At 43.6% G+C, this 27,926-nt stretch overlaps 1 protein-coding gene across 1 annotated transcript in view; it reads right to left on the bottom strand.

Moving 5' to 3' along the window:
• Positions 1-10,933: 10,933 nt before the first annotated feature.
• Positions 10,934-27,926, bottom strand: part of LOC135411857 (gamma-aminobutyric acid receptor subunit rho-2) — a 38,674-nt gene continuing 21,681 nt past the window's right edge. The window contains exons 4-9 of the mRNA XM_064649986.1: positions 25,068-25,291; positions 20,918-21,000; positions 19,450-19,590; positions 19,053-19,205; positions 16,663-16,859; positions 10,934-15,693 (exon numbers count right to left, since the gene is read on the bottom strand). Of these exons, the coding sequence (XP_064506056.1) occupies positions 15,385-15,693; positions 16,663-16,859; positions 19,053-19,205; positions 19,450-19,590; positions 20,918-21,000; positions 25,068-25,291 (1,107 nt within the window). The 3' untranslated portion in view covers positions 10,934-15,384. The remainder of the gene's footprint in view (positions 15,694-16,662; positions 16,860-19,052; positions 19,206-19,449; positions 19,591-20,917; positions 21,001-25,067; positions 25,292-27,926) is intronic.

Below are 27,926 nucleotides of genomic sequence, written 5' to 3'. Positions count from 1 at the left end.
CCTTGAGGACCTTTGGTGATGAGACAGGATGGGAGACGGACCTTACATCCAGCACTGCAGTCTGTGGCTGGTCCTCTAATTGCAGCCAGGGCAACAGGGTTATCTGTGATTTTTATTTCCATTGGAGTGCAGGGACATAGAGGATAAGGAAAAGAGAGGAGGAATTTTTGTTATTGTTTAGTCTCTTTTTCATGTGCTTTTCCATCTGGAATACCAGCTTGGTGTTTTTTTGTTTCCCAGAGTCTTAAGCCTCGCCATAGGCAGCCGCACTGGGAAGTGACACAGACCCAGAATGGGTCTCTGTCTCTGGGAGAGCAATGTGGGCAATAGGACACGCAGGGACACGGGAAGCAGAGGGGACAAGGCGATAGGCAGGCAGGCAGTGGTTGGGGCTACGGAGCTGAGTGGTGCAGGCAGGCAGGCAGTGGTTGGGGCTGTGGGGAGGCAGTCATCCAGGCAGGCAGGCAGTGGTGGGGACTGTGGGGAGGCAGTCATCCAGGCAGGCAAGCAGTGGCGTGGGCAGGCAGCGGAGCGGGAAGTGTTGTCGGTGGGTAGTGGTATAAGCAGCCGTGTGGGCAGCAGAGCAGGCAGAAAGCAACACAAACAGGCAGCAGCGGTGCAGGCAGGCTCCCACCTGCTGGAGACAAGCAGCTCCACAGCTACTTTTCCTGGCTGCCTGACACGACGTTGCCCAGCAGATGGGGGCCTGGCAGGAATGGCCACACTGTGAAGCCCAGCATCATCGCCCAGGGGCCAGGGTTGGGCATGGAGGAGGTCTTTCTCATGCAGTTAGGTGTATCAGGGAGTTTACCCCCCAGCATGAAAAAGGCCATAAACGGATGTGTATTGTATCTGGAAGGAAATGACACCTTCCTGATATCCTCTGAGGAAGGGAGAGGACTGGGGACATCCCTCACTGCTCAGGGTAGGGAAAGTGTAGAAAAAGTCCAGGTTGCTAAAGTTATGGGGAAGATTATTGTCGTAAGTACTGAAAAACACCTGAAAGATCATGCTGGTTTTGATCATAGCCAGCATGGCTTCATGAGAGGAAATCCTGCTTATCAAACCTGATTTCTTTCTAGGACAAGGTAAACTGCCTAGCTGATCAAGGGAAGCCAGTTGAAGTAATCTTTCTGGATTTCAGTAAAGCTTTAGATACCGTCTCTCACAGAATCCCACTGGACAAAATGTCCAGCCCACAGCTGGATAAACACATCATGTGGTGGGTGAGCAAATGGCTCGTGAGTTGAGCACAGAGGGTAACAGTGAGTGGGATAACATCAGACTGGTGACCTGTCATTAGTGGGGTTCCACAGGGCTCCACCTTGGGCTCTGTGCTCTTCAACATCTCCATAAATTACTTGGACACAGGACTGGAAGAAAGGGATATGAAGCAAGTTTGCAGATGATACAAAACTTGGAGAAGCTGTTGAGTCTGTGGAAGGCAGGGAGGCCCTGCAGAAAGACGTTGGCAAGTTAGAGGACTGGGCAATCATCAACTATACAAAGTTCAACAAGGGAAAGTGCCAGATTCTGCACCTGGGATGGGACAATCCTGGATGTTCGTACAGACTGGGGAATGAGATACTGGAAAGCAGTGCCACGGAAAGGGACCTGGGGGTCCTGGTCCAAAGCAAGCTGAATCTGAGTCAGTAGTGCCCTGGCAGCCAGGAAGGCCAACCATGTCCTGGGGAGCATCAGGCAAAGCATCGACAGCCGGTCGAGGGAGGGGATTGTCCCACTCTGCTCTGCACTGGGGTGACCTCACCTTGAATATTGTGTGCAGTTTTGGGCACCACAATATAAAAAAGCCATTAAGCTCTTAGAGTGTGTCTAAATGAGGGCCACGAGGACAGTGAATGGCCTGAAGGGGAAACCATACAAGGAGCAGCTGAGGTCACTTGGTTTGTTCAGCCTGGAGGAGACTGAGGGGAGATGTCACTGCAGTCTACAACTTCCTCTTGAGGGAAGCAGAGGGGCAGGTACCAATCTCTTCACCCTCGTGGCCAGTGACAGGACTCAAGGCAATGGCATGAAGCTGAGTCAGGGGAGGTTTAGGTTGGATACTCGAAAGAGGTTCCTCAAGCAGAGGGTGGTTGGAACAGGCTGGAACAGGCTGGAACAGCACTAGAAGAGGCTCCCCAGGGAAGTGGTCATAGCACCAAGCCTGAGAGAGTTCAAGAAGCATTTGGATGATACTCTCAGGCACATGGTGTGACTCTTAGGGATAGTCCTGTGCAGGGCTAAGGGTTGGACTCGATGATTCAAGTATGGGTCCCTTCCAACTCAGTGTATTCTCTGATTCTGTGGTTCTGTGATGCATGGGTAACTGGAGACTTCAGGGGAGTCAGCTGAGCATTTCCCATAGTAAAACTCATCCAAACATGCAAAAAACCCCCAAAATAAAATATACCTATCCCTTCTTCCCTACCTCCTCTTCAAAAAGGCATCACCCTCTAGATATAGAAAGCTGCCAGCATTAGTAGGTTTGGTTTGAGTGACAGTTTCACTGAAGTTTCAGGCACCTGAAAACAGGCTCTGATTTCTTAGGTCAAATCCTTTCCACCCCCTCTCTGGCAACAGTAAATTTGTTATTGGAGGTTTGATACTAATAGCTACTGATAGGTTTATCTTTAAAGGAAAATAATGTAATTATTTCAGAGAGAAATCCAGAGCAAATAGAAGAGGAGACAGTGGTTTGAAATACTCTGGGCAAGAACCCAAAAAGCAGACTATTAGCATTTGCAGTAGAAAGTTTATGGCTTTGCAGCACAGCGTGTTAATGTCAGCCCAGAAATAGCCCAGGAAAATCAGAAATCTTCTCCAGAAATTCAGTCCATGATATGTAGGAATACAATGGATGAATTTTGTGCTGAATATATAAAGAATATTATGTATGGGAAAACATCATGCCCTTGCCATGATTGTCATCAGTGGTCAGTGCATCGTGTCCTATGCTACCACCCAGAGCAGAGCCTTGAGAATGCTGCTTCTTTTTTTAATGCTTTAAAAAAAAAAGAGAGAGAAATCATCTTCCCCTCTCCATTAAAATATTTCTTTTGAAGCTTTTTCCTCAAAAGTCTTTTAGAGTTTTTCCTTCTGTTCACTTCCTTTGTTTCCCTAGCTTCTTTTAATAGTAAGACTGAGGAAAGAAATGAAATAAATCAAGAAAAATTACAAAGCAAACATTTCCAAAGCAGCATGTTTTGAGACATAAAATGTTGGTTAACTTTTTTTAAGACTTTATTATTTTAAAACCCAAAAGCCCAAGAATATATTGGGATTCCTGCAAAATGTTGTCTGTCCTTTCTTGTCTTTATTTAATGATGGAGCAAATAAAAAAAATTATTGTCATTAGTCTGTACATGTTTTTTGCACATGTTTTTTGTGCGTGGTTTCTGTAGCTCCTTGGAAGAGCTTATCTCTCCATTTGGTATTAAAGACATTGTCCAGTGTGCAAGAGCCAAAAAAGCCATTAACAATCTCTAAACTGGCATTCCCTTAACAGTCTCTTCTTTCATAGCCCAGACAAAGTATTAGAAAACACTCAGCATTTTTAAGAGATGACTAAGATGATCTAATGGGGTTGTTTCATCTCTGATGTCAATAATCGGATGTTTTCATCTTGTCGCTCACTTTGTATTGGTGTCACAAAATTTTCTGTTGGATATAAATGTGCCCTGTAATTTCCATTACAGTATATGCAGAGTTGTCCATGAATAAAAAGTAGTTGGATTTAGCTTTGTGCTCAGAAGCTGCTCAGGGACTTTAGTGATGAAAAACAGTGTGTGAAAAAGGCTCAGAGAGGGGGCGATGACCATTTTCTCTGCTCACATTAGTACCCAATCGCCATTGCTTGCATGGCAGCCTGCTGGGAAGCCTCATTTGCATAACGTGAGTACTCTCAGCTGACAGACCTTTGGTTGTGAGGGACTTCGGGACATGTATTTCCTGGGCAGCAGCCCCATGGATTTTCTTTTCACCACTCTCATCTGCCACAGGGACTAGCTTAAGCTGTGGAGAGGTTTGGGAGTGCTGCTGGCCAGGCTGTTTGCACTGGAAGCACAGTCCTTCGGTGGTGGTGCCCTTGCCCTCCCATCCTCGGGAGCCGGGGAGATGGGAAGCCCTTAGGGGCAACATCACTCTCCCAGACATGAGCATAGGGCTCTTCCAGGTCCCCTTAACGCAAGCGTACATAAATGGCAAAAACTGCAAGGAACCATTTAAATAGAAATTTGCAGAGTTCAGCCTTGCTCTCACAGCCTGTGTACCGTGCTCTGGCTGTGCCGATTAGTCGCAAATTTAATAACCTGCTGCGTCTCTTTTGAAGTCTCTGCCTGTGACAGTATCTCCACCACCAGCCTTTCTCCCCGTTTGAAGTCCTTTGCCTGCACAGAACTTACTTTGTTCTCACACTTCTTACAGATTTAATCTGCTTTCCGCAGCTTGGCATCACTGCAGAAAAGCAGGTGAAACGGAAAGGAGATGAAAGAAAACCCCAGCATCTGAGAGATGCCATTTTACCTGCTGAGCATCCGTGGTGCTCGGGAGATACAGGTCTCCTTTGCCTTTTCCTGTCACAGCCTGTGGGGCTTCTCCTGTGTTATGTGCATTTATTTTGTGTAAGTCCATAAAATATAAAATGCTCAAGTAAAGTGGAATAATTCTTGCTTTAAGCCATTATTGTAAAATTCCTTCCAAATTTTTTCTGTAAGATCATCAGTAAATCAGTAGGAAGATTCTTATCAGATGATGAGTAAAACTAGACATAGTAAAAAACCAGTCCTCACAAGTACAAATCACCTTCCCACATGTGAAACAATTTTACTGTATCTGTATCCTTAGGTCACGAATATAGTGATTTTTCTTTTTAACTGGTGGAGTAATTATTGACACTATTTATTGATATTCTAGTGGATTTAGCTTTCCAGTGAGTTTTGCTTTTTGGTCTCCTGACTTTGGGAGAACATCTCAGACCCTGCTGGGGTGGAGTGCAAATGCCTCTGTAAGTTCCTCCTGCAAGGGTGGCACTGGCACAGCCTGGAGAGACAGTGTCACCTGCAGAAGAGCCCAGGAACCAGCTCCCAAGGCCTTAGTTCAGGGAACATCTTAAGGGAAGGAGAGGAAAGTCAGCGAGTCAGTGTGGAATGCCTTGCTTTCTTGCAAGTAGAAATAAATGTCCATGGAGACTCCTGATGGCTGTGAGAGTGAAAATCTGTATGTGTCCATCCATCACAACATTGGCTGCTGGGATCCAGGCAGCTGCACAGTCCCCTGCCAAAACCCCTGCTGCTTAAGGTGGATGTGACCTCTTACTTTTCACAGCCGGTTTCCTCCTGGCTGATGGAAGGTGAGGGCTGGATACCCCGGCCCCACATGCAAGCACAGCCTAATACAGCTGCACCCCTGCTCCTTGTACCTTCCCAGGACAACTCCCTGCAATGCAAACACACACAGGCGGAAGTCTGGGAGTCGGCATCATCCCTCCAGATGGGAGAGGCCTGGTGTGCCTGGGACTGCACGAGGCCATCTCCTGCATCCCTGGGGCGCAGGGTCCACACAGTGGCCCCCTCCCGCCTCACACCACCTCCTCTGCCACATCTGCATCACCAGTCTATGGTGCAACATATTGTACTCTTTAGGAAACAAGCTCAGTGCTCCTGGAATTAGGATGTGAGTGACGCTGGCTGAATCATAACCTTTAAAAAATAGCAGATTTTTTTTTTTGTTCTATTTTTCCCGCAGTGGAACAAAGCCGGATTTAAAGGTCTGCTGTGGGTGGATGATTGCAACCCTTGATCCCCAGCCAGAAGCATTACATTACATAAAGAGTTTTTTTCTTCATTAGGAATTAATCTGTGCTAACCAACTGTCAACTGCTGGTAACGACTGTTTATTAACATGCTGCCCTCCCCAGACTTAGGGGCGTTTAACTGACTTATTACATTAGATGTAATATGAAAATGCACTTATCCATATCCCAGGCATTCACGTAGCCCAGTTTTCTGCTTGCCTGCCCACGCATGTGCTGGTGCAGGGGAGTGAGGGCAGCCGGGCAGGGCAGGGCAGGGGCTCAACCTTCCTCCTGCCTCTCCGCTGCCTGGCTGTGGGATGTAGCCTCAGCTCATCAAAGCCTTCCCTGCTGAAGAGGTGAGCTGATGAAACAGACCTGTCTGTGAAAGTCCTGCTTTGGATTTTCCAAGGGGACATTATATGCCATCACAGAAGGGACCAAAGTTTGCAGAAATGCCGTAGGCATGGAAAAGCCCTCTATGCGTTTATGGAATGCATGAGTTCACTGATGATTAAGTCAGGAGAAGGGTTTATTCTGCCGGTCAGATTTTTGTAAATGTTCAAAACCAGTCAATTACCAACAGGTAATCTTAGCAGGTGTTATGGAAAAGATGAGGCTGTTGTTCATGAAAGAGTTGTAGTCTCTATGCAGCCTAATGAAACATTTAAAGAAATAGCTGAAAACATATACTCCCCTCACCCCCCCCAAAAAAAAATCATGCCACTTCTTCTGCAGAAGGAAATGTTGGGTGCAAACAGGGCTTGTATGGTTTGATAGTGGTAGGACAAGGGGGAACAGTTTTAAACTAAAGGAAGGTAGGTATATTTTAGATGTTAGGACAGGTTGCCCAGAGAAGCGGTGGATGCCCCATCCCTGGAAATGTTCAAGGACAGGTTGGATGGGGCTTTGTGCAACCTGGTCTAATGGAAAGTGTCGCTGACAATGGCAGGGGGGTTGGACTGAATGGTCTTTAAGGTGCCTTCCAACGCGAACCATTCTGTGATTGCAGTAAGGCTGCTGTGCGATTTTTCTGTAAACAAACTGGGGGGCTCTGAGGAGGGTCACAGAGTGGAGGTCACTTAGTCCAGGGAAGTGAAGAGCAGAGGAAACCTGAGATATATGTACACAATCTTAGGTACATAAACTTTCCTTCATATCCACAGGGTGTAACAGATCCAGCAAGGGAGATTCAGCCTGGCCACTGGTAAATACTTTCTAATTTTAAGGTTTTTTAACCACTGGTAAAAACTCCCTGGGGGAGGCTGTGGTGTTGCAGGTTTTTAAGAGCAGTCTGCACAAGCACCTGCCAGAAATGGTTCAAATGCAGTCAATGATGCCTTCAGCCACAGGAGCGTTGGCTGCCTGGTCTCCCTGCGGCCCCTCTAAACCCAATTCACCTGACCATTGTGGCAGCACTAGGCAGGGCAACCTCGTCCTGCTGGTGGGGATGTGCCCCAAGATTATAATTTCTGATGCCAGAAAGGTGTCAGTGCTGGAGCTGGGTTGAGCCTCGCTGCTCTATGCCAGAGACCTGGCACACACTGAGCCCTTGTGCCATGTGTGTGCCCTCTGCTCAAGCATTCAGGGACTCAGCTCATCAGCTTTACCCTCTCCACCCTTGAGAAACATTTTTCAGCCTCTTATATCTCTTCTCTGACTGCCATCAGCTTCTTGCTGCGTGATTCCTGATCTCCTCTCCCAGCCTTGTGGAGAGCAGAAATAAGGATCAGGGTAGACCTCAGGAGACTGCTGGAAGGGTGTCTGCTTGGCAGCGAGTGAATGTGAAGTCTTCAACTCCATTACCTGCTGTAGTGACAGCAGAAAGCGAGGAGGCTGGGCTGGGAGATGGGTGACGTGCTTGAGGTGTTGAGGCATATGTGGGTTCAGGAGGCAGCTGAGAAATGGCATCAGGGTCAGTTTAACACCACAGTGCTGAGCAGAACTGGACAGGCTGGGTGTGTGAGCCTGGAGGTTCATGAGAAATGAACATCAAGGCATTCGACTCCATATAGGCTGAGCCAGGGACCAGAGACATGCCTTGGAGCAGCCATGAAGCTTTGGGACAGGCTCCATACTGGGAATGGATGTGCCTGGAAGCAACCTTGAGCATTTCAGGGCTTAGGTGGCAGCTCAGCAGCATGGGATGGAGAGACTGAGGAATGAAACTGGATCTAAAGTGCATCCTGAGTGGTTGCTCCAGTCTTGGGTGTGCTGGTAGGTCCTCCTGTGGGCTGCCTCTTGGACCTGCACCTGCTAGTCAGCTGGGCCATGATGTGTCTCACAGCTACATGTCATGCAACTGCATGGCCTTGATTGATAACTGAAGTGAGGGTAAGCCTTGGACTTCTTTCTAAGGCTGCTTTCTTCTCCGTGAAATCAAACTTTTTTTTTTTTTTAAATTTGTGACGGGCTGTTTTACCTCTTCCCAATTAGACTGCTTCAACTAGTTTGTTTATTGGATTCACAGGGTAAGTAAACATGTTACAGGCAGCATTTGCACTTGTAAAGCAGCCTGGAATGTTCCTTGCTTTGGCAGAGCACCAGCACAAAGGTGGTTTGCACTGGAGCTGTTAGTCACTTATTTTCATAGCTTTTGTCACCAGTTGAGACGTGGGAAGAATACTGACATGCTATAATGTTTACGTCAGCTGCCAGAGAACTAAGGAAGAGAAAGCACAAACATCACAGCCGTGATTTAAGGAAAGCTGGAGAAGTGAAAAGCAGTTAATGGCTTGGTGAAATACTGCCTTTGGCACAGTCACAAGAATACTTTCATTTTTTTAGAAACTTTTTTCCTCTTCTTGCCTCTTTCCCTACTTTTCCCTCTTTTTAAAGGAAGCCATGTCTGGCTAAGCACTGCATGGCTGCACCTGCACGAGGGTGAGCAGGACACGGGGAGAGCCCTTCTGTGGGAGGCTGAGAAGGGAAGGGAGAGCTGATTGGTATCATTGTTCCTAGGCCGCATCACTGATGGGTACCATCATCACCAGACATCATCACTGCCAGGCTCCAGGCATTCCTGTACACATTAATGAGGTACAGAATGACACACACAGTGTTCCTGCCCCAGCCTTAATGTGAAGGCTCTCAGCAGTGAAGGCTCTCGGCAGCTCTGCCAGTGAGGTTTCCATTTAGCAGCTCAGTTCAAAATTGAGTTGCACAGCTTTTGTGTCCTGTGTCACTTAGGGCACAGAGTGCCCAAGAATCTGGGACAAACAATTTGATCCCAAGTAATCAGCAGGGCCTCCCACTTCAATCCTTTCCTTTGCTTTCTGTGCATACACCAACCCTTCTCCAAACAAAGGAGCCCTTTGAAGTAAGGGCTCCTCCTCCTCTCCTGGGTCACCACTGGGATTAAAGGGAGGTCTGATGTGGCAGGAATCTGACAGGAAAATCCTGCAAACAGACACCACCTCTTCAGACCAGAGCACCAACCTCCCTCATGGACAAAACACACATGGAGAGCACCCATCCCAACCCCAGAGTAAGAGAAATGCTTCCTTCGGTGTGCCATCCTGGGGCCGGATCAGAGCCCTCTGGGGCAGGGGGACACTGACCCCATGAAAAAAGTGTCTCATAGAGGCACAGAACATGGACCAAGGCCTGAGGAAATGTCCTTTGTCGCCTTCCCCGTGGTGGCAGTTTTCATCCATGACTCCATCATGGATGGCGGTTATGGTTAGGGTGATGACCACCTGAGGTGGTTAGTGTCTCCAGATCTGGCCCAAATGGCAGTTTCCTTTTCTCCTCCTCACCTGAGCACCCAGCAATATGTGTTAGATGTCAAGGTTTCTGTCTGGTATAAGTGACATGGTCTTTCTCTTGTGCAGCTCCTCAGAGAGTGTCTTGTCTCCCTGCCTAGCAGCTGAATAACTCTGCCTTTCTTCTTTTATAGAATGGCAGCTCTCCTGAAACTCTAGATGCAAAAAGAGCAGGAATTTTACTTGGAGGCTGCTGCAATTACAATCTGTGCACAACACTGAAGGTCTCCTCATGACTGAACCTATAAAAATGTGGTCATTATGTACCTTAATAAGAAAGGTTTAAAATTTCACGGTTGAAATTAATTTGGATCCCGATAAAAATCCAGATAAAATGGAAACAGCCAGGAGGCTAGAGAGTTTTACAGCTCCAGTGTTCTGTCCCATTTCCCAAAATATATTTGTTCAAGTAATTCAAACTGTCGTTACAATTAACTTGTCCTTTCATTTCCCTCTCTGAATTCCCTCTAAGCTAAACACACAATTTTCTTTTATAAATCTGCGTGACAAGTAGAGCATTAAAATCTTTCTTTTTTTTTTCCCCTCACATCATTTATATGCATTTTGCACAGGTTGAGTTGCCAGGCACTTTTCCTAAGCTAATTTCTATGGTTGCAAGTCATATATCTGCACTCAGAAACTCTCTAAGAGACTTGTGGAAGAAGTCCAATTTGGACAACTGCCCCAGAGGAGTCCTCAGTATTTTCTCAAAGGGAGGAAATCTTAAAAATCAGGCACCAAATTATCTACTAAGGGCTTTGCTGCTTGCTCCAAAGAGCAGGCACTGCAGGGCTGTCCTGGTTCCTGAGTACCTTGCAAAGGGAGGGCTGGGGGCACATTTCATGACATGCCGATGATGTACTCCCCATCTCTGTGGTGCTGGCCGGATGAGCTGAGAGGTGAGGCTACATCTGGGAGCTGTGCAGGTCTCTTTGTGTCGGTGTGCAGGGGACTCTGCCCATGGCTGCCACAGGATGTGGCTCCCACGTGAAACCCTGGCTAAGGACCAGCTAATGACACACGTTGCCAGAACTGAACCCAAATCTCTGGCCAAAATGGCTATATCACCTGCACTGCACCATCTCTCATGATTACCCTACAGCTGGTGGGGATCCCATCACTTCTGGCAGAGGATATCCTTTTCATGCCCAAATCAAGGATTGCCACATGGTAACGTGATTCCCAGGCACTGAATGCCTTGGGAAATTTGGATCCTCTGACTCTTGCCTCTACAGCGGGCTCTGCTCAGCCTGGCAGTTGCCTCTGTCCTGCTGCAAGAACTGGATATCAAGAGCAACACCTTGCCCTTGTTCGTGCATGATTTCCCTCCCCACCCTTCTCACTTCATCTGAAATGATAATTCCTCTGACCAGGAAAGTAATGACCCTGATATTTTATTTCAAATGTCATTTTTGCAAAGGCATTAATCAGCTTAGTATGAGACTGGATTACATTTTAATTTTAATAGTGCTAAATTCTTGCTGTTTTTAAAATACATTTTCCTGCTCTTTAAATTTCAGCAGGGCAGTATCTCACTTAATTAGGCTGTACCTTGCTGTAATCTCTCCATTGTGGAAATTTGACAGACAACAGCCATTATTAAGCCTCACCCGTGCACATTTACTTTAGTTCCATTGTCTGTATTAGGGATAATAGATGAGATTGGGCAGACGGAATCCCAGACTGGTTTTATCTTCCATCGGGATGTGTGGAGACAATAGTTTCAAAGGCAGAGAGGAAGAATTAAATGACAAGTTCTTATTTGTAGTCAAATGGAGATTGAGATATATACCTGTCATTTGGGCTTCTGAGAATGTGCCACTAATTGTAAAGCAATTATTACAATTTCTTCAGTTGTGGGCTGCAGTTTTCACAAAATGTCTCCATAGCTTATATCTGTAATTAGCAGCTCCTTTTTCCTGAGGAGCTTTACATACTTCAAAATCCTTGCATGCTTACACTACATTTCTTCCACCTTTTGAGATGCTTTTTACTTAAAATCAATTACAAGTAAGGTGTTTATTCAAAGCTCCAAACAGAATTAAAATCAAATTTAAAGGTCACACCATGAAATGGACTCTTTCCCACCCTTTCCATCTGTTATTTTATTACCAGGTTTGATTACAGCAATCAGCACAGTGGATTGCACCCATTGTACAAGTTTAGCATCAGCATTTCTTGCCTCCTTCTCAACGCCTCCTTTTTCAGAAGGAAAATGTGAGCGAACTCCTATTTTTTGCTAATACCTCATTTCTTGGGCCTTGGCTGACAATAAGAGCCTTTTTTCCATTCAACATAATAAGTTTTCTGGGCATAATAAATGGTAATTTACATACAATATATTACAATTTCACATATGTACACTATTTAACATAGGTACACATCCCAGTGTCATCCTACATTATACATTACACCTGCATATACATTATACATACGTGTACATATCTACATAGTTACTTTTTTTCAGAGACATGATTTGGTTAGAAGTAAGTAAAATGACAATGGAGCCAGATGTAGAAATAAGCAGAGCTGACATTTTCTCTCTTCAGAGTTGGACAGGGTTGTCTGGAGAAGGCATATTCATCAGTGACCCCAATCTCCTCTGCTCAAATCTCCTGTGCATTTCTGAAAATCCTGTCCTTCAGTAGGTTCATTGTCCAGATGCTTAGTGCTTCACAGAATTGGGTTGTATCCATCAAACAGTACTCAGAGCCTAGCTTCAGGCACTATTTCTCAAAACATTGGTTGGATCTTGCAACTGGAAGTTAGACAATGCTCATGGAGTCTCTTGTAATCCAGGGTAAATCAAGGGTGAAATATATTGTCAATCTACACTTCAAATATTCATTCTACCTCCATGTCTAGCCACTCTCCTCTTCATAAGCAGAAAAATACAACTCCTAATGCTGCCTGAAGAAGTCTCAGCTTTATTTGTATCTATGTTTTCCATCTGTTGTTTTAATGAATAATAAGTGTAAGTGGTGTCTAAGTTTGAGTATGGACTTTTTTTGCTTTAATGGAAAAACACCCTCTTGATGGTTTTATAGGCTGTATAATTGTGTCTGGTAGAAACAGACATCAATCTCTATCAGTTATGTACACATGCAAATAAAATAACAGCAAGGTATCCTCTCCAAAAGATGCTTATTAGACATTTAACTACAGGCAATGTTCAAATGAAGATGACAGATCTAAAGGACATCTTTGTCATAACTTCTAAGGGAACAGGAGGTGTCATAAAAACAAATGGCAAAGTAAAGCACTAGGACTTCCTGGGTTTTGTATGCAAGGAGGCATTATTCATTGACAGCACTCGCTTTTTGGCTGTTTGGCTACATTTATCCCTGGTTTAATATCATTATAATGCAGGGGAGCTTCAATAGCATTATAAGGCAGGGGAGAAACCTGCTTTCTTCCACCTAAACTGATTCAGAGGATGCATTTGAACAACTTGCTGGTAACTAAGACAAAATCGGATTCCCAGTGGGTGACCTGCTCAGAAATCATAACCATGCCCCACACATGTGCTAGCTGAGCAAGTTAAGCCCCTTGGCAGCTTATGAGGTAGGTAAATCTTACCGCTCCTCACTTTCTAGATGGAGGAGATGAGGCACTGAGAGGTTAAATGGCACATGCCATGGGCAATGCAGGAAGACTGGCAAAACAGGAGGGCACAGGAACCAAGTTTCCCACTCCCTGTGCTCTCTGGTGACTTCATGGTGCAGTTCTGCTGCCTTTTCCCAGCAGAAGTCCCTTTGCTGCACTGTCCTGCTGCCAGCTGGGGCATTGGTTCCTGTTTTGCACTCAAAACTGCTAATGCTGAAGAATGCACTGCTGTGTCCAAACTTTAACCTCTCAAAAAAAGGAGTGGTCTATTTCTTTAATATTTTTTGCATCTTTCTTGTAGTAATCTCCACTTGTCAATGTGAGAAGTAGCAAGGTTTCAGCTCCAGAAGTGATGGGTGGTAAATGCACTGACCTGCTGTAGGCTGGGGTACACACAAGTAGCAGGCTGGGGTACAGCACAATCCATGCTCTCAGACACTTCCATGTCCTTCCATGGCTCCTCTTCTTGCCAGCAATTTCAGGGATGTATTTTCTCACTTCGTGACCAGACAGAACCCCATTTATGTCAGTTATTAACAGGGCTGACAAAAAGGGAACATGGTTGTTAATTTTAGTTTCATTTTCAGTAAATCAGTGCCACCATCAGCTTGACTTAGGCAGTAATGTTTGAGGGAAAACCCGGGTTTTGTTGACAGTCAACAATGTTGTTGACAATTCTCTGCCATTTTTACATCCCTTGAGATTTAGGACGTAAGAATAACTGCTAGGGTGAGCAAAAAATTTCACATGCTGACAAATAGTTATGGCTGCACTGGTATTTTTGTTTGCTTTTTCTTTATTCTAACCTCAGTCCTGGCTCTTCACGTTTCAAATTCTGCCCCTACTGCTCAGTTTCAGCATGGTAAACAAATATTTTGATGTACATAATCTCCAACACAGCCAAAAAGTCCTTCTGTTTTCTAAAACTAAGGAGCACACAAACCTGAGCATTGTTGTCTTGTTGCTATAATATTTCTACATTTGGGTTTTGCAGTCAGCATTGTTAGCAAAGGAAGGGGAGATATCACAGGATGAGAAAAGAACTGCCAAGCACATAAGCTTGTTACAATGCTTTGAAGCAGCTTCAAAGGCTTTACATCGACCTTGGACCCCACAATATTATTCTTGGCCATCTAATCTCTGCCATACCTCTGTTTCTGCAGAGAGAGGTTCTGGCAGACACATCTCCCTTTTGATCCCAAATGCCTGAACACATTCAGAAGAAGGACATTGTGTTGACTGGGAGAGGCACATGGGCATGTACAGTTTGTCTGTGGGCTGCACTTTCCTCACAGGAAAACCTTTGAAAGCCATGTGTGCTGCTCTCAACACTGATTTCTGTTTCTTGGGAGGGAATGTGAAGGTCCAAGTCCTAGGGGCACTGCCCATTCACCACGTGTGTGAATGCTACAGATCAGTTCCCCTTCTCATTTTAGAGAGTAGGTGCTACCTACTGTGCTCCATTGATATGGAGAACATGTGCCTAAACCTCCCCGCTTTCCTTACCCAGGTACCCTGGGAGCCATCTTCTGTGAGTCTGTGGGCTTCTTAGCTCTCCTTCATCATCGCTCCTTACTTATAATCTTACCACTGACACAAACATACCACCTGCACTCTGTAACCAGTCCAGCTGACCTTGGACAGTCAACTGCCCTAATAGTGTTGATGAAGGTCCTATCCAGAGAAAGTAGAATTTGGACCCTGAAAGGAGGCATTCTTCATAAAACAATTGAAAAGACTACAATGCTAATATGCCAAAGAAAAATAAAATAATTTGCTCAAAAGCAGAGATTTTAAAAGGAAAGGTTCATTCAGTTCCCTTACAGGAGATGCACTGTCCAGACCTCCCATTGCAATTTGCATTTATCTAATTCCTTACAGCTCACATGAGCACTGTTTCTAGTTGTCCATTGTACAGCAGGCACCACCAGCATGGCCAGCACCTTTTGGGTGTAAGGGTGAGCACATATTTTCAAGTATGAGAAATGGCATGCGTCTTAAAGCAAACAGGAGCTGGGGTGTGGGTTGAAAATCAACCAGCACAGCAGGTTCCTCCATGATGCCTGTGCGTGGAGTTGCTTACTGGAGTCCTCCCCTTTGCCCTTCGAAGAAGCAATAAAAGAAAGAGTTTTCTGGCTTTGCATCCAGATTTGACTGAAAAAGTACCAACAAAAGAGAGTTTTGTAAATGTGTTCTGAATCAGTCACTGCTGTGCCAGCATGCTTAGCTAAAGACAGACCAATATATCAAATTAAAAAATATATAGGTGCCTGGGAATATTAATCTTGAGTATTTATCAATTGCATGAGTGTTCTGGATGATGCGCAAGCCCACATGACCCTTCAGGCCTCTCTTCCTTGATGAATTAGATTCATTGCTCATAGCCAAATGCACAACTATCTTTTCTTGTTTTTCTTCTTCTGGTACCATCTGGTTTCTTGTATATCCTGCCAGGCTGTTGGCATCAGATTCACTGCAGTTTCCATCCAGCATCATAGTTTTCGAGTGAGGTATTCCGCACGAACATGAAAACTAGAAGCATAAACAAGAAATACGGTTGAACACTGGAAGAACACATGAGCAACAGAAATTATGGCTTTCTATTAACAGACAGCTTGTAAACAGTTGAGCTTGAAATTTTAGTTGAGATGTTTTTTCCTCTTTGAACAAAAAAGTCACTTTGGATTTTTGCTTGTGTTCCAGAAGTAAGAAATAGGGTTTAGCTCCGCTGCTTGGACAAGCAAATTCAGAAAAGATAAAAAAAATTGCTTAGCAGACATTTAATCTAAGCAAAAAGTTTTCTTAGCTATCTCTTGTTCAGCCTTCCTGTCTTGAGATCCTCTATTTTTCAGTCCTGATGTTTATAAATATTCAAGGACAAGATGCAGTTTTATCTGTAGAAATGGCTTATCCAGTATATGTTATGGAAAAAAAAGGCCCAAGTTCTGGTTTCACAGATACACATTTTCTTTGTAAATCTGATTTTAAACCAAGGAGATGACCTGCTAAAAGCCTAATGTAAAATCCCCACTCTGTTGAAGTTAATGTCAAAACTTGCGTTGACTTTAGCAGCATACATCCCACAAGTTTTTTAGACTGCAGGTAGAATTTTGAATGGCAAATGCCATCTTCTACTATTCAAAATCTGAAGTTTTCCTGTTCCAGCAATATGGATGATGTATTTGTATGCAATGAAAATGGACTCCCAAACCTTTCTGCTAGGAGATCCTGCCTCTGATTCCCCATAGTAATACTTTGCACCCAATTCCCTCCTCCACCAACTTTGAACTATGATTTTTCCAAAGACTTGTTTTCAAGGATGTGTTCAGCTAAAATAATTAAATATATATAGGTAGAAATTTATATATCAGAAGATATAAATATGTATATATTTATCAATATGGAATATTCAGGATGCCACTGAAAAACTCTGTCAATATAAAGACCAGATCAGCCACAAGGGAAAAAAGGAATAGATGGATGAAAAGAAGTTTTTCTCACCCTCTTCTGGAGTTTCCTCTCCTTCCGCTCTTGCACCGTCGTCAGGTAATTCACAGCTGCATATTCCAACACCGAGAGGAAGACAAACACAAAACTGACCCACAGGTAAATGTCCACGGCTTTGATGTAGGAAACACGAGGCATGGAAGCATTCACCCCAGTGATGATCGTGGACATGGTCAGCACAGTGGTTATCCCTGGACAGAACCAAGAGAAATAAATGTTATTGACTGATACAGTATATAAGGCTTTTTGTCTCTAGAAAAAAACCCCAGAAATTATGGTTTACAGGATGATCTAAAATATATTCAATATCAAATAAATATGTGTAATGTATCTCTTTTGCCAATGCAGAACTGTTCCACTGCCTACAGTTCTGTGCTCATGATGGGTTGAGTTTTGAGGAACAACGATTTCTCTAGGAACAGCATTTAACTCTCTCCTTAATCTCCAGGGTTTATGAGACAGTGCTGTTAAAACACACACACCTAACCCTAAGGTCAGGTCTGCTAAGACCAGTGGTGACAGGGACCCCTGTTTCCCAGCTGTACCTTTCTGTGTTACAGGTGCTGCCAGGAAGAAAATTAGTATTGACTTTTGGTCACAGCTAAAGAGGACTTGATCTAAATCACTGATCTTAAAAGGGACAGGCAATAAGGATAAAATATTTTGTATGAAGCCATGCAAAAGAAAAGTGTTATGCTTTTACCTCTAGAAATATTTGTCTACAGTTAAAGCTGTGGAAATCAAAACATTTTGAACAACCACCATGGTATTATATAGATAAATGTGTGCATGTGTATGTGTTTATAATTAAATATATGTGTTTATATATGTGTGAGTATGTATATATCTTCACACATGTGTATGTGTATATCTATTTAGACAGGTATACTTATAATCCTACAAAATAATATACCTTTTGGATTGTCATGGAGAGAAGAATATTGACACATTCCCAAAGCCACTTAAACAGAGAAAACAGAGTCAAAAAGCATTCATAGCTACTTCAACCACTTCAAAACAGTGACTGCTGTGAACATAGCTAATGTTGTTCACTTTTTATCAGGATACAATTTTTTTAAAAAAATTGAAACCAAACACATTTCTTTCAGTGGAGCAGACTTCCAGCTCCCTCTTCTCATCTGTTTGCTCTAGTCCATAGCTCTCTAAGTGAAATGAACTTATGAGCTGGAATACTGTGCTTATGCTTTCAGTATTGGAAGCCTAACATTAATATTCAGAGAGTTTTCCTACTATATTTTTGCCTTCCTTTAACCTATGGAGTGATAATCAAATCAGCTCTTTTTTATGTTCAGCTGAAAGAATTTCCTCCAGTCCTGACATAGACAAAGCTCTGACTGTTGGGTTTTATATATCCAGAGAGGCAGATTGGTGTGTGCAGGATTTCAAACAGCTTCTTCTTTGCTTTTCCACTCCTTCAAATGAGAGGCCTCACTACCCCAGACACATTGGGTTCTCAGTGCAGGACACGCTTGGGAAAGGAGAAACCCAGCATCTGCCTCACCTCAGGGTTAGTGGCCTCTCATCCTCAGGCACTGTAGATGAGAGAGGAAAGCTATGTTCCTTTCACTACCCCGCTGCTGTCTGAGGCCTGGAGTTACTGAGGTGCCTGAGTTTCCCCAGGGGCACACCAGATGGAACAACATGTTTGAAGGCCAGGCTGGATGTGGCTTTGAGCAACCTTGTCTACTGGAAGGTGTTCCTGCCCATGGCAGGGTGGTTGGGATTATGTATCTTTAAGATCCCTTCAAACCCAAACCATTCTATGATTTCATAATTCTGTGATACCAAAGTACACAGGTGCTGATAGGGCTAGATCCCTTGCTGCTGCCTTTCTTTCCCAACTTTGTTAAGATGTGCCACATTGCCACCCTCCAGGCAGTCTGGAGAACACCACCGGCCACAGCATCGGTGTTGGCTGGTTGGGAAGACACATAGCTGGGCTAGGATATTCACTGTGGCAGCTGGGACATGGCAGGATCCTACTCTTGAAAGGCATTCACGAAAATTGTAACAGAAGCCTTTAAAGCCCTGTAGGTGCCTGAACTCCTGTGAAACTCTACTGTCACCAATGGGAATGTGTGTCTTAGAACTGCAGGGTGGGACAACAGGGAAAAACTCTCAATTCATCAACTCATAAATACTGAAACTTCTCTGCTCAACTGTAGTTTTAAGACCATAGCCCTTTCTGTCCTGAGCAAAGTGTAGGTCAGGAAGACTGCTTAATGAGGAAGGACTTAAGACAAACCGCAAGTTTTACATTACATTAATCATCAGGTAAAACCAACATTTGATTGCCCAGTCCTGCCAAAACTTTTGCGTTCAGAGATTTTCACACAGTCATGACTTTTTGCAATTGTTCTCACCCAAAGAGACTCTGGCAGGAACTGCTCGGTGATCAATCCAGAAGGACACCCAGGACAACATGACCATGAGGGTGGCAGGGAAGTAAGTTTGGAGCAAGAAGAAGAAGATGTGTCGACGTAAAGTGAAGTTAATGTAGAGTCGATTGTACCAACCTTTGAGAGAGAAGGAAACCCAGAATCAGTGGAAAGAGCCTTCAAAGTAGGCACAGAGAGGTAAGATCTTTCTTTTGCTATTTTAATTCTAAAGAGTAGTGAAAAAAAGAAACTGAGCTTACAAAACATGTATTGTCCAGACCTTGGAGACTACATTTCAGCAACATAGTCCCAAGAGCCCTCTCACAGGCAGTTAATACAGCATTAGTTTTAGCAGTGGTATTAAATCAGAAAAGATCAATACCCGTGCTACTGTAGAAAGCCAGTCTTGATGTAGTGTGGAATTTTTGTATCAAAAACTGAGACAAAGAAATCTTTTCATCAGTTTTCAGAGATTCATTCCCATTTTTCCAGTACAGCATCAGATCTTCATCAGTGTAAGCATCTTAGGGAAAGAAGAAACATGATGTGAAGTGACTTTAGCTTGGAGGTTTGACAAAAGCTAACAGATGCAGTCTTTGGCATGAAGTAATGCCACAAATAACTTTGCTAACAGCACTGAGTTAAAAAGATCGCATGATATAATATATCATGACAAAAATAAAAATTCAGGTCATCCTGATTCAAGGAAACACATCCTCTTTTTACTCTACACTGATGGAATGACAGCTAGAATGGCACTCTTCTGAACATCACAGATCAAAATTAATTGACAAGGTATTGCTAACTGATAAGAATAGATCAGGAAATAATCATGAGTAACACACTTGAATTCAGAGGAAGGAGGAAACGCAGACACCTCAAACACAAACACTCAAACTATCTTATAATGATAAAAGCAAAAAGGATAGGATCTGAAGCAAAAGTCTAGAAATATTTTAAAAGTATATATGAAAAACAGAATTTGTTATCACACTAGGTATCAGGAATGGGGAATGAGAAATGGGTTATCAAGATGGTCAGGGGCTGGAGCACACAGCATAAGAGGCTGGGGCAACAGGGTTTGTTCAGCTGGAAGAAGAGCGGTCTGTGGTGGGGTCCAGATGCTGCCCTGTTGAGGGTCATAGAGAAGATGGCAGCAAGCTTTTCTCAGACTCTTCATCAAGGTAGAGAATGAAAGGACAAGAGGCAAAGGATGCAAGTCACAGCAAAGGGTTGTTTCCAAGCAGGTAAAAGTAAATTTTTCAGGATGAGGGCTGTCAAATATTTGAACAAGTTGCACAGAAAAGTTGTGGAGCCCGCTTTACCTTGTTCAAAACCCAACTGGACAGAGCCCTGAGCAACCCACTATAAAGATCTCCCTGCTCTCAACAGGGAGCAGCTGAACTCAAGGAGCAGCTGACCTCAACATCAATGTTAATTACCCTGTGATTTTGCTGTTTGTAGAGGAATGTTTCAGTTAAACAGCTGGGAGGACCTCAAAACAACTAGATGTTAGTCTACACTGGAGAAAGTTTACAGAACAGCCATGAAAATTTTACTGTTCACATTAAGTTCTCCACAGAACAAATCCTTCCCAAAGAAGCTTAGCCCAGGTCACAGTGTTTGCAGGATCAGGATTATGTCATAGGATGTTTTCCTTGCAAATTCCCCTGTCTAGCAGCATAAGGACTAGACATACAACACTGTTGAGTCAATAGAAAGTCTTTTAGTAACTCTGGTGAACTATCTTTTCAGGCCCTGAAATAAAAAGTATTCTGAAATGTGTCCAGTGCAATGCTTGTGCAGCCAGCCATGAAGCACGTCTAGCAAGAAACACAGATACAACATACAGCTTTCCAGCTCCAGAGAACATGTCTGAGAGTCCAGGGGGAAGCAGCTGAAGTCCATGTTGCACATTGCTGTCACTGTGACCCTAGAAGTTGAAAATGAGAAGAAAAGTTGGTTTCTGTGAGGAGCAATCAAGCAGAATGTTATTGCAGATAATTATTCCGCAGCTTTAAAGCCAGAAATTATGCATGATGTTAGCATAAAATCCCCAGGAAAATTACCAATTATCCAAGTTCAAACGAGCTGGATTATACACAGGAACTCCAAAGGAAGGTGTAATTTCAATATCTACCAAGGAACTAAAGCACTATCTTGAACATTACAGTTATACTAATGTCAGTACAGTCAGTCTACTGTATTTTACAGCCAAGTATTTACCTACAAAGCAACAACATAAAATAACTTCACCATTTACATTTGAAGTTTCTCTTATGTACAGCTCAATTAAGGTTTCCTCATTTTCCCCATTGCTCAGTTCCCTCCATAGTCACCCCAAGAATGATCCAAGTCTGAGGAACATGACCATCCTTATTGCAAGCCACAGAATTGCTCCACTACATATATTTTTAAAGAAAAAGCAGTTTCTTTCCGTTCTCAATAAAATTATTTTAATCTGAGGGGTGTATTCCTGGGGCAGGGGATGTAAAATGGATGCAGCTTATTTTCAAGAAGTGAGATTTGCCTCTGTTAAGTTTAAGTCTAAGCTAAAGAGCTGCAGCAATCACAGCTCCAGTCTTTAAATTAGTCCAGTTGTGCACATTGTTACATAAGAAATTTTCCAGTGGGTCAGTGAACTTTCTCTTGCAGACGGATTTGCAGTGGAGCTCTCAATTTAGTAGGCTCAAATCAGCTGTGACTCATCGTTTCAGAAGCCAACTTACGTTAGCTGTGACCATTTCCTAGATTTATTGCAGACGTTGATAAAGAACTTTTCTTCTGTTGCAGGGATTTAGATGCAAATCCTACCCTGATCTACACACTCATCACCCCTGAAAGGCTCACACTGTTCATTTTGACCATAAAACTAGAGCAAATTTTTGCCTTATGTGCAAAATTTAAAGAATATTTTTGGGGATGTGCTCCAGAAGGTCTATTGAGGCAATGATCTCCCCTAATTGTGTGTAGCATTTAAGCATTGTATAACTCAGTCTCATTATTTTCTTTCTTTCTGTTATTTTCTTTCCGCAGCATCACCTGAACTATGGCACAACCTGTGGTCAATAACAATTCATTAGCCAATGACAGCACAGAAAATCAGCTCATCAGTAACATATTCCTCAATTAGAGTGAAGTGTTTAGGTGCCCATGAAAGCCCAAGGCTGAAATGAGGAATGAAATGTGTCTCAGCCCAGTATCAACCCCTTGCAGATATCTCAAGACATCTGAGGGCATTTCCAGTATGACCAGAGACCCATGTTTTGTCAGCCAGATCTCATTCTGTGTCCTAAACACTACCAGGCCCAAATGCCATGAAGATTCTCATTCTTCTTTGTTTTATGTATCAAATTATCCATTTAACTCTTGTGCAGTCAGCTGTGGTTAACTCACAGTCTTCTCTCTTGTGGATAACATTAAAAATTCACATCACCTCCTTGACAGATCACAGAAAATTTTGAAAGTAAATACTCTGCATGTGTGCAAATGAGCAGACCTGAACAGAACCAATGTTTGCCATTAAAAATACTTGTTCATTCATTCTGGTTGTTGAGCGCTGCTAATAAGTGGATTGCTCCTGGCTTTAGAACATGAGAACTGTGGGGTGTGAGCAATGGAATCAGATACTCAGTTACACAGAGCAACAGCTGTCAGGAAGGTCCCTACCCTCCTGCTGCTCTTCTACCCTCAGTACTGACCCAATCTTTCATCTAACCTCATTCTTTATTTTTCTTTCTGCTTCTTGTCTCTCCAGCTATAAGGCACCTTCATCCTCATCCAGTTCCAAAAAAATACACAGTGTCTTTAGGTGCTTAGTTTAGGTGTGGGTAATCAGATCTTCCATGCAATAAATGGATTTATTAAATGGGTTCATAACAGGGAAAGTGTTCTTAAGTGTTTGATCAAGTTGGGACTTTCATCATTAAATCAGGCAAAATGAAGTAGCCATATGATGCATTTCTTTCTTACACACACGCATATATTTCTTTGTGATTTTACAAATTTGTCCAGGGCTTTTAAAATAAACTCAGTAGAATTGTATTTGGACCATGAAACTTTGCTTTAGAGTGAACTTTAGAACCCCCTAGTTCTGTGGGATATTGTCTTACTTGGGACAACATTGCCCACTATGCTTATTCTTCAAAGAGAAAGAGCCTCCTGAACAAAACTTTATAGAAAACCTTTCCTAGTTTTTGAGAATCATTTTGCCATATCTGAAGTGAGTAGGTTCCAGAAAGATCCTAGAACAGAAATCCTTGGCTACAAAACACTCCAAGGTCTCTGTACACTGAGAGCATGTTTTCTGCCCTGGAGAAATATCCTTTTGTTTGGGCTCTTCAGATTTTCTCCTCTGGAAGTGTATTTTTCTCCACTTTTCTTTTTGCCTTCTTCTGAAGTAAATGAAATCTGCTGGGATGGTGATGTGAGCAGTTGTAAAGGTGGCCTGGTTAGAAGGGGAAACTACTGAGCAGAAAAGCTGCCTTCTGAAAAATATTGACAGAGAAAGGCCTGCCAGCCTGGCAGGCAGACACATCCTTGAGAAGCACAGCTGGCCTCTTTGAAATGCAGACAGGGTACCTAGAAACTGGAGACATCCTGGAATACCATCAACAACTGCAAAAAGAAAGGGATTTAAAAGGCAATTTATTGTCTGGAAAATAAAAATTTTTCTAAAAGAACAGAAAACATCCTTATCTTTTTAGTCATCACAGGTGAAAAATAGAAATTATCAGCACCTATTGGCTGCTCAAAGTGATAGTGTCCTACACCCTCTTATATCTCTGGATATAAGAAGAACATGACTTTTACCCAAAATGAAGCCTTATTCTCTGAGAACTTTCCATGGCGCATGTACTTTTCCATTCCTAAACAGGTTGAATTCACTGTATGAACTTTCTACCAGCTTCTGGACTCTCACTGGGGGTGGCTGGCTGACTCCAGACCCTATGACTCAGAGCATCTCTGAAGTGCCACTCTGTCTGTTGTCTCATTGGATCCCTCTGGGCCCACTTTGGAGGCTGTTTCAGTTTGTCCTTCATTCATAGGATGATTTGGTTCACCTGATGATGGAATCACTTGATATCATTATTATGCATTCATACAAGCAGCCTATCCTAAGTGTACCTGCTGGTATACTGTTGAAGAGTTGCTCCACTAATAATAAGTAACCAGTGAAAGCATATACCTAGTTAGTTATATTTGTTATTGGTTGTTGCCACATGATTTATGGACACTAAATTACTGATTGCTAACAGTAATTTGAAATAGCTTGATATGTATATTAATATTCACTTTATTCATCATAGGTAGTGGTGATTTTGTGGTAGTTTACTTGCTAGTGGTGATTTTTGTGGTATTTTTGGTAATCTGTAATAAGGTAGAGAAGTTTAGAGGATTAAGCCTCCATGTCCTTGTGTATTACAGAATTCTGCAAACCCACCGTCCCGATCTGCGTACACCCACAGGATGGGTAACCCTCCAGGTCATGACAGACGTGCCTCAGGATTCTTCCAGCCAACAAATCTACTAGAAAACCTGACTGCCTTTAATACTGCCATTTTAGCATCAATAAATTTAAACCTTTACATCAACACAAAACCACCACCACAACAACAAAAAAAAACATTTCTAGACAAACAGGAAGAAAAATAGGATAATTATAGAGGTCACCATCTGGTATATCAGCAGCTTCCAGTTTAATCACAGACTGACCCTGGGATGAACATTCCTGTTTGACTAAGCCCTCCACTGACTGCAAAGAGTTGAGGGCATGCTTCCCCTGGGGAGGAGGTTATCCTGTTACTCCCCAAAGCATGGGTTCTTTCAGTTTCCTGCAAAGCATTTTGCACCGCACTTTCTGGAAACAGGGCTCTGCATCTGCAGTGTGAGTAGCAGGATTGGCAGTAGCAGTCCTAGTGATCACCAAAGTCAAGCCAAGAGCAAAATTGACAGCAAAGCCCCAGGGGATGCTCGGGAGCAGCAGGGCTGCACTGCTACCTCATGCTGTAGAGGACATGACCATCAGGGAACACTCGCAGCATGATGTTGTCTGTGGTGGTATCATGAATGAAGGACCTCTTGGAATGCACAAAGAAGACATCAGGGACCCAGATCTTCTTCACCAGCCTGCCGTCAAAGGTCATGCTCTTGTTGTTGGTGCTGGGAAAGGAGAGACGCTCATCCTTCCAGTAGTGCCTTAAGTATAAGGTCATAGTGAAATCCTTCACAAAAAATGAAGAGAACCAGAGAGAGGTCTGTCAGTGCTGCACTCTACAACTGGGACACACCAGAAAGAAAACTCACTCCTACCAGGTAGATAAAATCTCTCCACTCTCAACTCCCGATTCTTTCCTAGGCCAATGATCTCTGTGAATAGATTTTTCTGAAAAAATAATTTCAGCCAAAACAAAGCATAAACAACCAATGAATGTATTACAGTACGCAGTAATGTTCAGTCACAAAAGGGATATAAATATGCCCCAAGAGAAGCAATGCCCCAGAGAAACAATTCTTCAACCCTGGCAAAATTATCTTGTAGGACTACAGTATCAATATCATGATCTAGAGGAAAAATTGTGAAAGTTAGCTTAATGATGAGGCTAAACATTAAGTAATTTATCCCCAAAAGAACTCAATTGTTGCAAACAGCAACCAAGTGACTACCATAAAAGTGTATAAATAAAGTTCCCTTTTTAAGCTTGTTGAGGGGGCAGGAGCTTCAGTCACATAAAGGAAAACATCTGTTTGTTGATTCCAACCTGGCAGCTGTTGCTTTCAGAGCTGAATCTACTCTCTCATTCTGAGATCAAATACACTTCTTTTCTTTATATTCACAATTAAGTGAGGGGTTATGGGAGCTGCCAAGCCTGAAGAGGCAACAACACAGGCCAGGACCTCTTTCTAACTGCGCAGCAACCGCTTTCTAAAAACAAACCCAAACAATCAGTTTGGTGAAAAACGGTAACAAACAATCTCCCCCGACTCTCCGCTTTAAAGGGCTGACTGGTAATAGCCTTGCATTGCCAATAGGTTTTTCATTAGTTTGCAAAGAAGGCTGTAGTGCCAGTCCTCATCTTGCTGCCCTGTATGGGGCAGAGCTGGCCAGACACCTCCCTCTCTGACCGTGGCAGAGATCTGCCAGGGAGACACTTCTGCTCATCCACCTGCAGGTCCCCATCTTAGGCTGGTCCCAGGCTCCACTGCCACTCCTCCCAGGGATGCTGCCAGCTTCTGTTCCCTACTGGACACTGGCCACCTTCCCCTTACAACTACAGTCACAAAGAAATACTTCCAGCAACTGCTGCTACTGACAGGCTTAGGTTGCAACCTGATTGGACAAGTCACCCTCAGGGGAGGGACATCAAGCTCATCGGCTTGACTAGAGCTGGGAAAAAGGGAATAAAGGAAGAGGCACAACTGTTGCTTTCTTAGGAGTCAGTGCAAGTTACAGCGGAAGTCAAAAGGGGTAAAAAAGAGCCTGGATATTCAGGGTCACCATTCCCTTGGCCATGACATGAGATGGAGGGACATGGGGCTCCAGGTGAGGAGGACCATTGTGGTAGTTTAACCCCAGCAAGCATCTAGGTACCACATGGACACTTGCTCACTCCTCCTTCCCCCAGTCCCCAGCCAGTGGGATGGGGAAGAGAATCAGAAAAAGTTGGGTTGAGATAAGAACAGTTTAATAATTGAAATAAAGTAAATAATAATAGTAAGATTAATGAAAAGGGTCATAAAAAGAGAGAGGGACAAAACTCCAGAAAACACAAGTGATGCACAATGCAGTTACTGACCAATTCCCAGCCTGTCCCCCAGCAGCAATCAGCCCTCCCAGCCAACTCCTGCCAAATTATATACTGGGCATGACCTTCTATGGTGTGGAATATCTCTTTGGCCGGTTCAGGTCAGCTGTCCTGGCCATGTCCCTTCCTGTCTTTCCATGCTCCTCCTCACTGGCAGAGCATGAGACACTGAAAAGTCCTTGACTTAGGGTAAGCACTACTTAGCCACAACCAAAACACTGTGTTATCAGTATTATTCTCATACTAAATCCAAAACACAGCACTGTACCAGCTACTAAGAAGAAAATTAGCTCTATCCCAGCCAAAACCAGGACAGACAGGCAGCTGGAGGTTGCGGCTGCAAAATGCCTCTGGGCAGCTCCATCATCAGGGGAACAGGGAACGATGTGACATCGACCACAGTAAGGCTTACAGCCTCCACAGAGGAGGTGGAAGAGACTGCCTGTAGGGACAACATGGCAAGGGTCACACCACATTCCAGGTCACCCCTTTCCCTGTCCTACCAGGCAGGAGCTTCTTCTCTCTCATCCTCACCCCCTTTCTCTCTCCAAACAGACCAACACAATGGTCAACTCTCCTCTCTCTCCAACAGTCAACACATAGCACACCAAATGCTACAAACACAATGTCAAAGTGTCAGCTAAGTATAAAATCTAAATAAAGGAAGTTTTTCATGGCATGAGTCAAATGAGGCAGTTAGTTGACAGCTTGTTCCTTTCTGACCAGCACAGATGCTATTTACAAGCAAAAAAAAGGGGGTTATTTCAGCACTCACAAGTAGGAAAATCCTTTAGGAAACAAGTTTTTACAAGAAACTGAGAGAAGGATAGTACCTGCCAGAGGCACAGCAAATGAGCATACACAAGCACCTCGATTTTGACAGCACATTTCATGTTTGTGCTGTGCTCCGGGCAGCCCCAAGAGCATGCCCTGTCAAAGTACACAGTAGCAGCCCATCCATGCCGACCAGACAGGCACCAATTTTAAACCCTTGTGCTTTAAACATCTCCTGGCTGCTCTCACTGACATGCGCTGTCTTGCAGATATGATGGGT

Source organism: Pseudopipra pipra, chromosome 3 (assembly GCF_036250125.1).
Source record: "Pseudopipra pipra isolate bDixPip1 chromosome 3, bDixPip1.hap1, whole genome shotgun sequence".
Classification (NCBI taxonomy): Eukaryota; Metazoa; Chordata; class Aves; order Passeriformes; family Pipridae; genus Pseudopipra; species Pseudopipra pipra.
The sequence above is the reverse complement of the archived record's forward strand: the minus strand, read 5'-3'. Positions and strand labels throughout refer to the sequence as shown.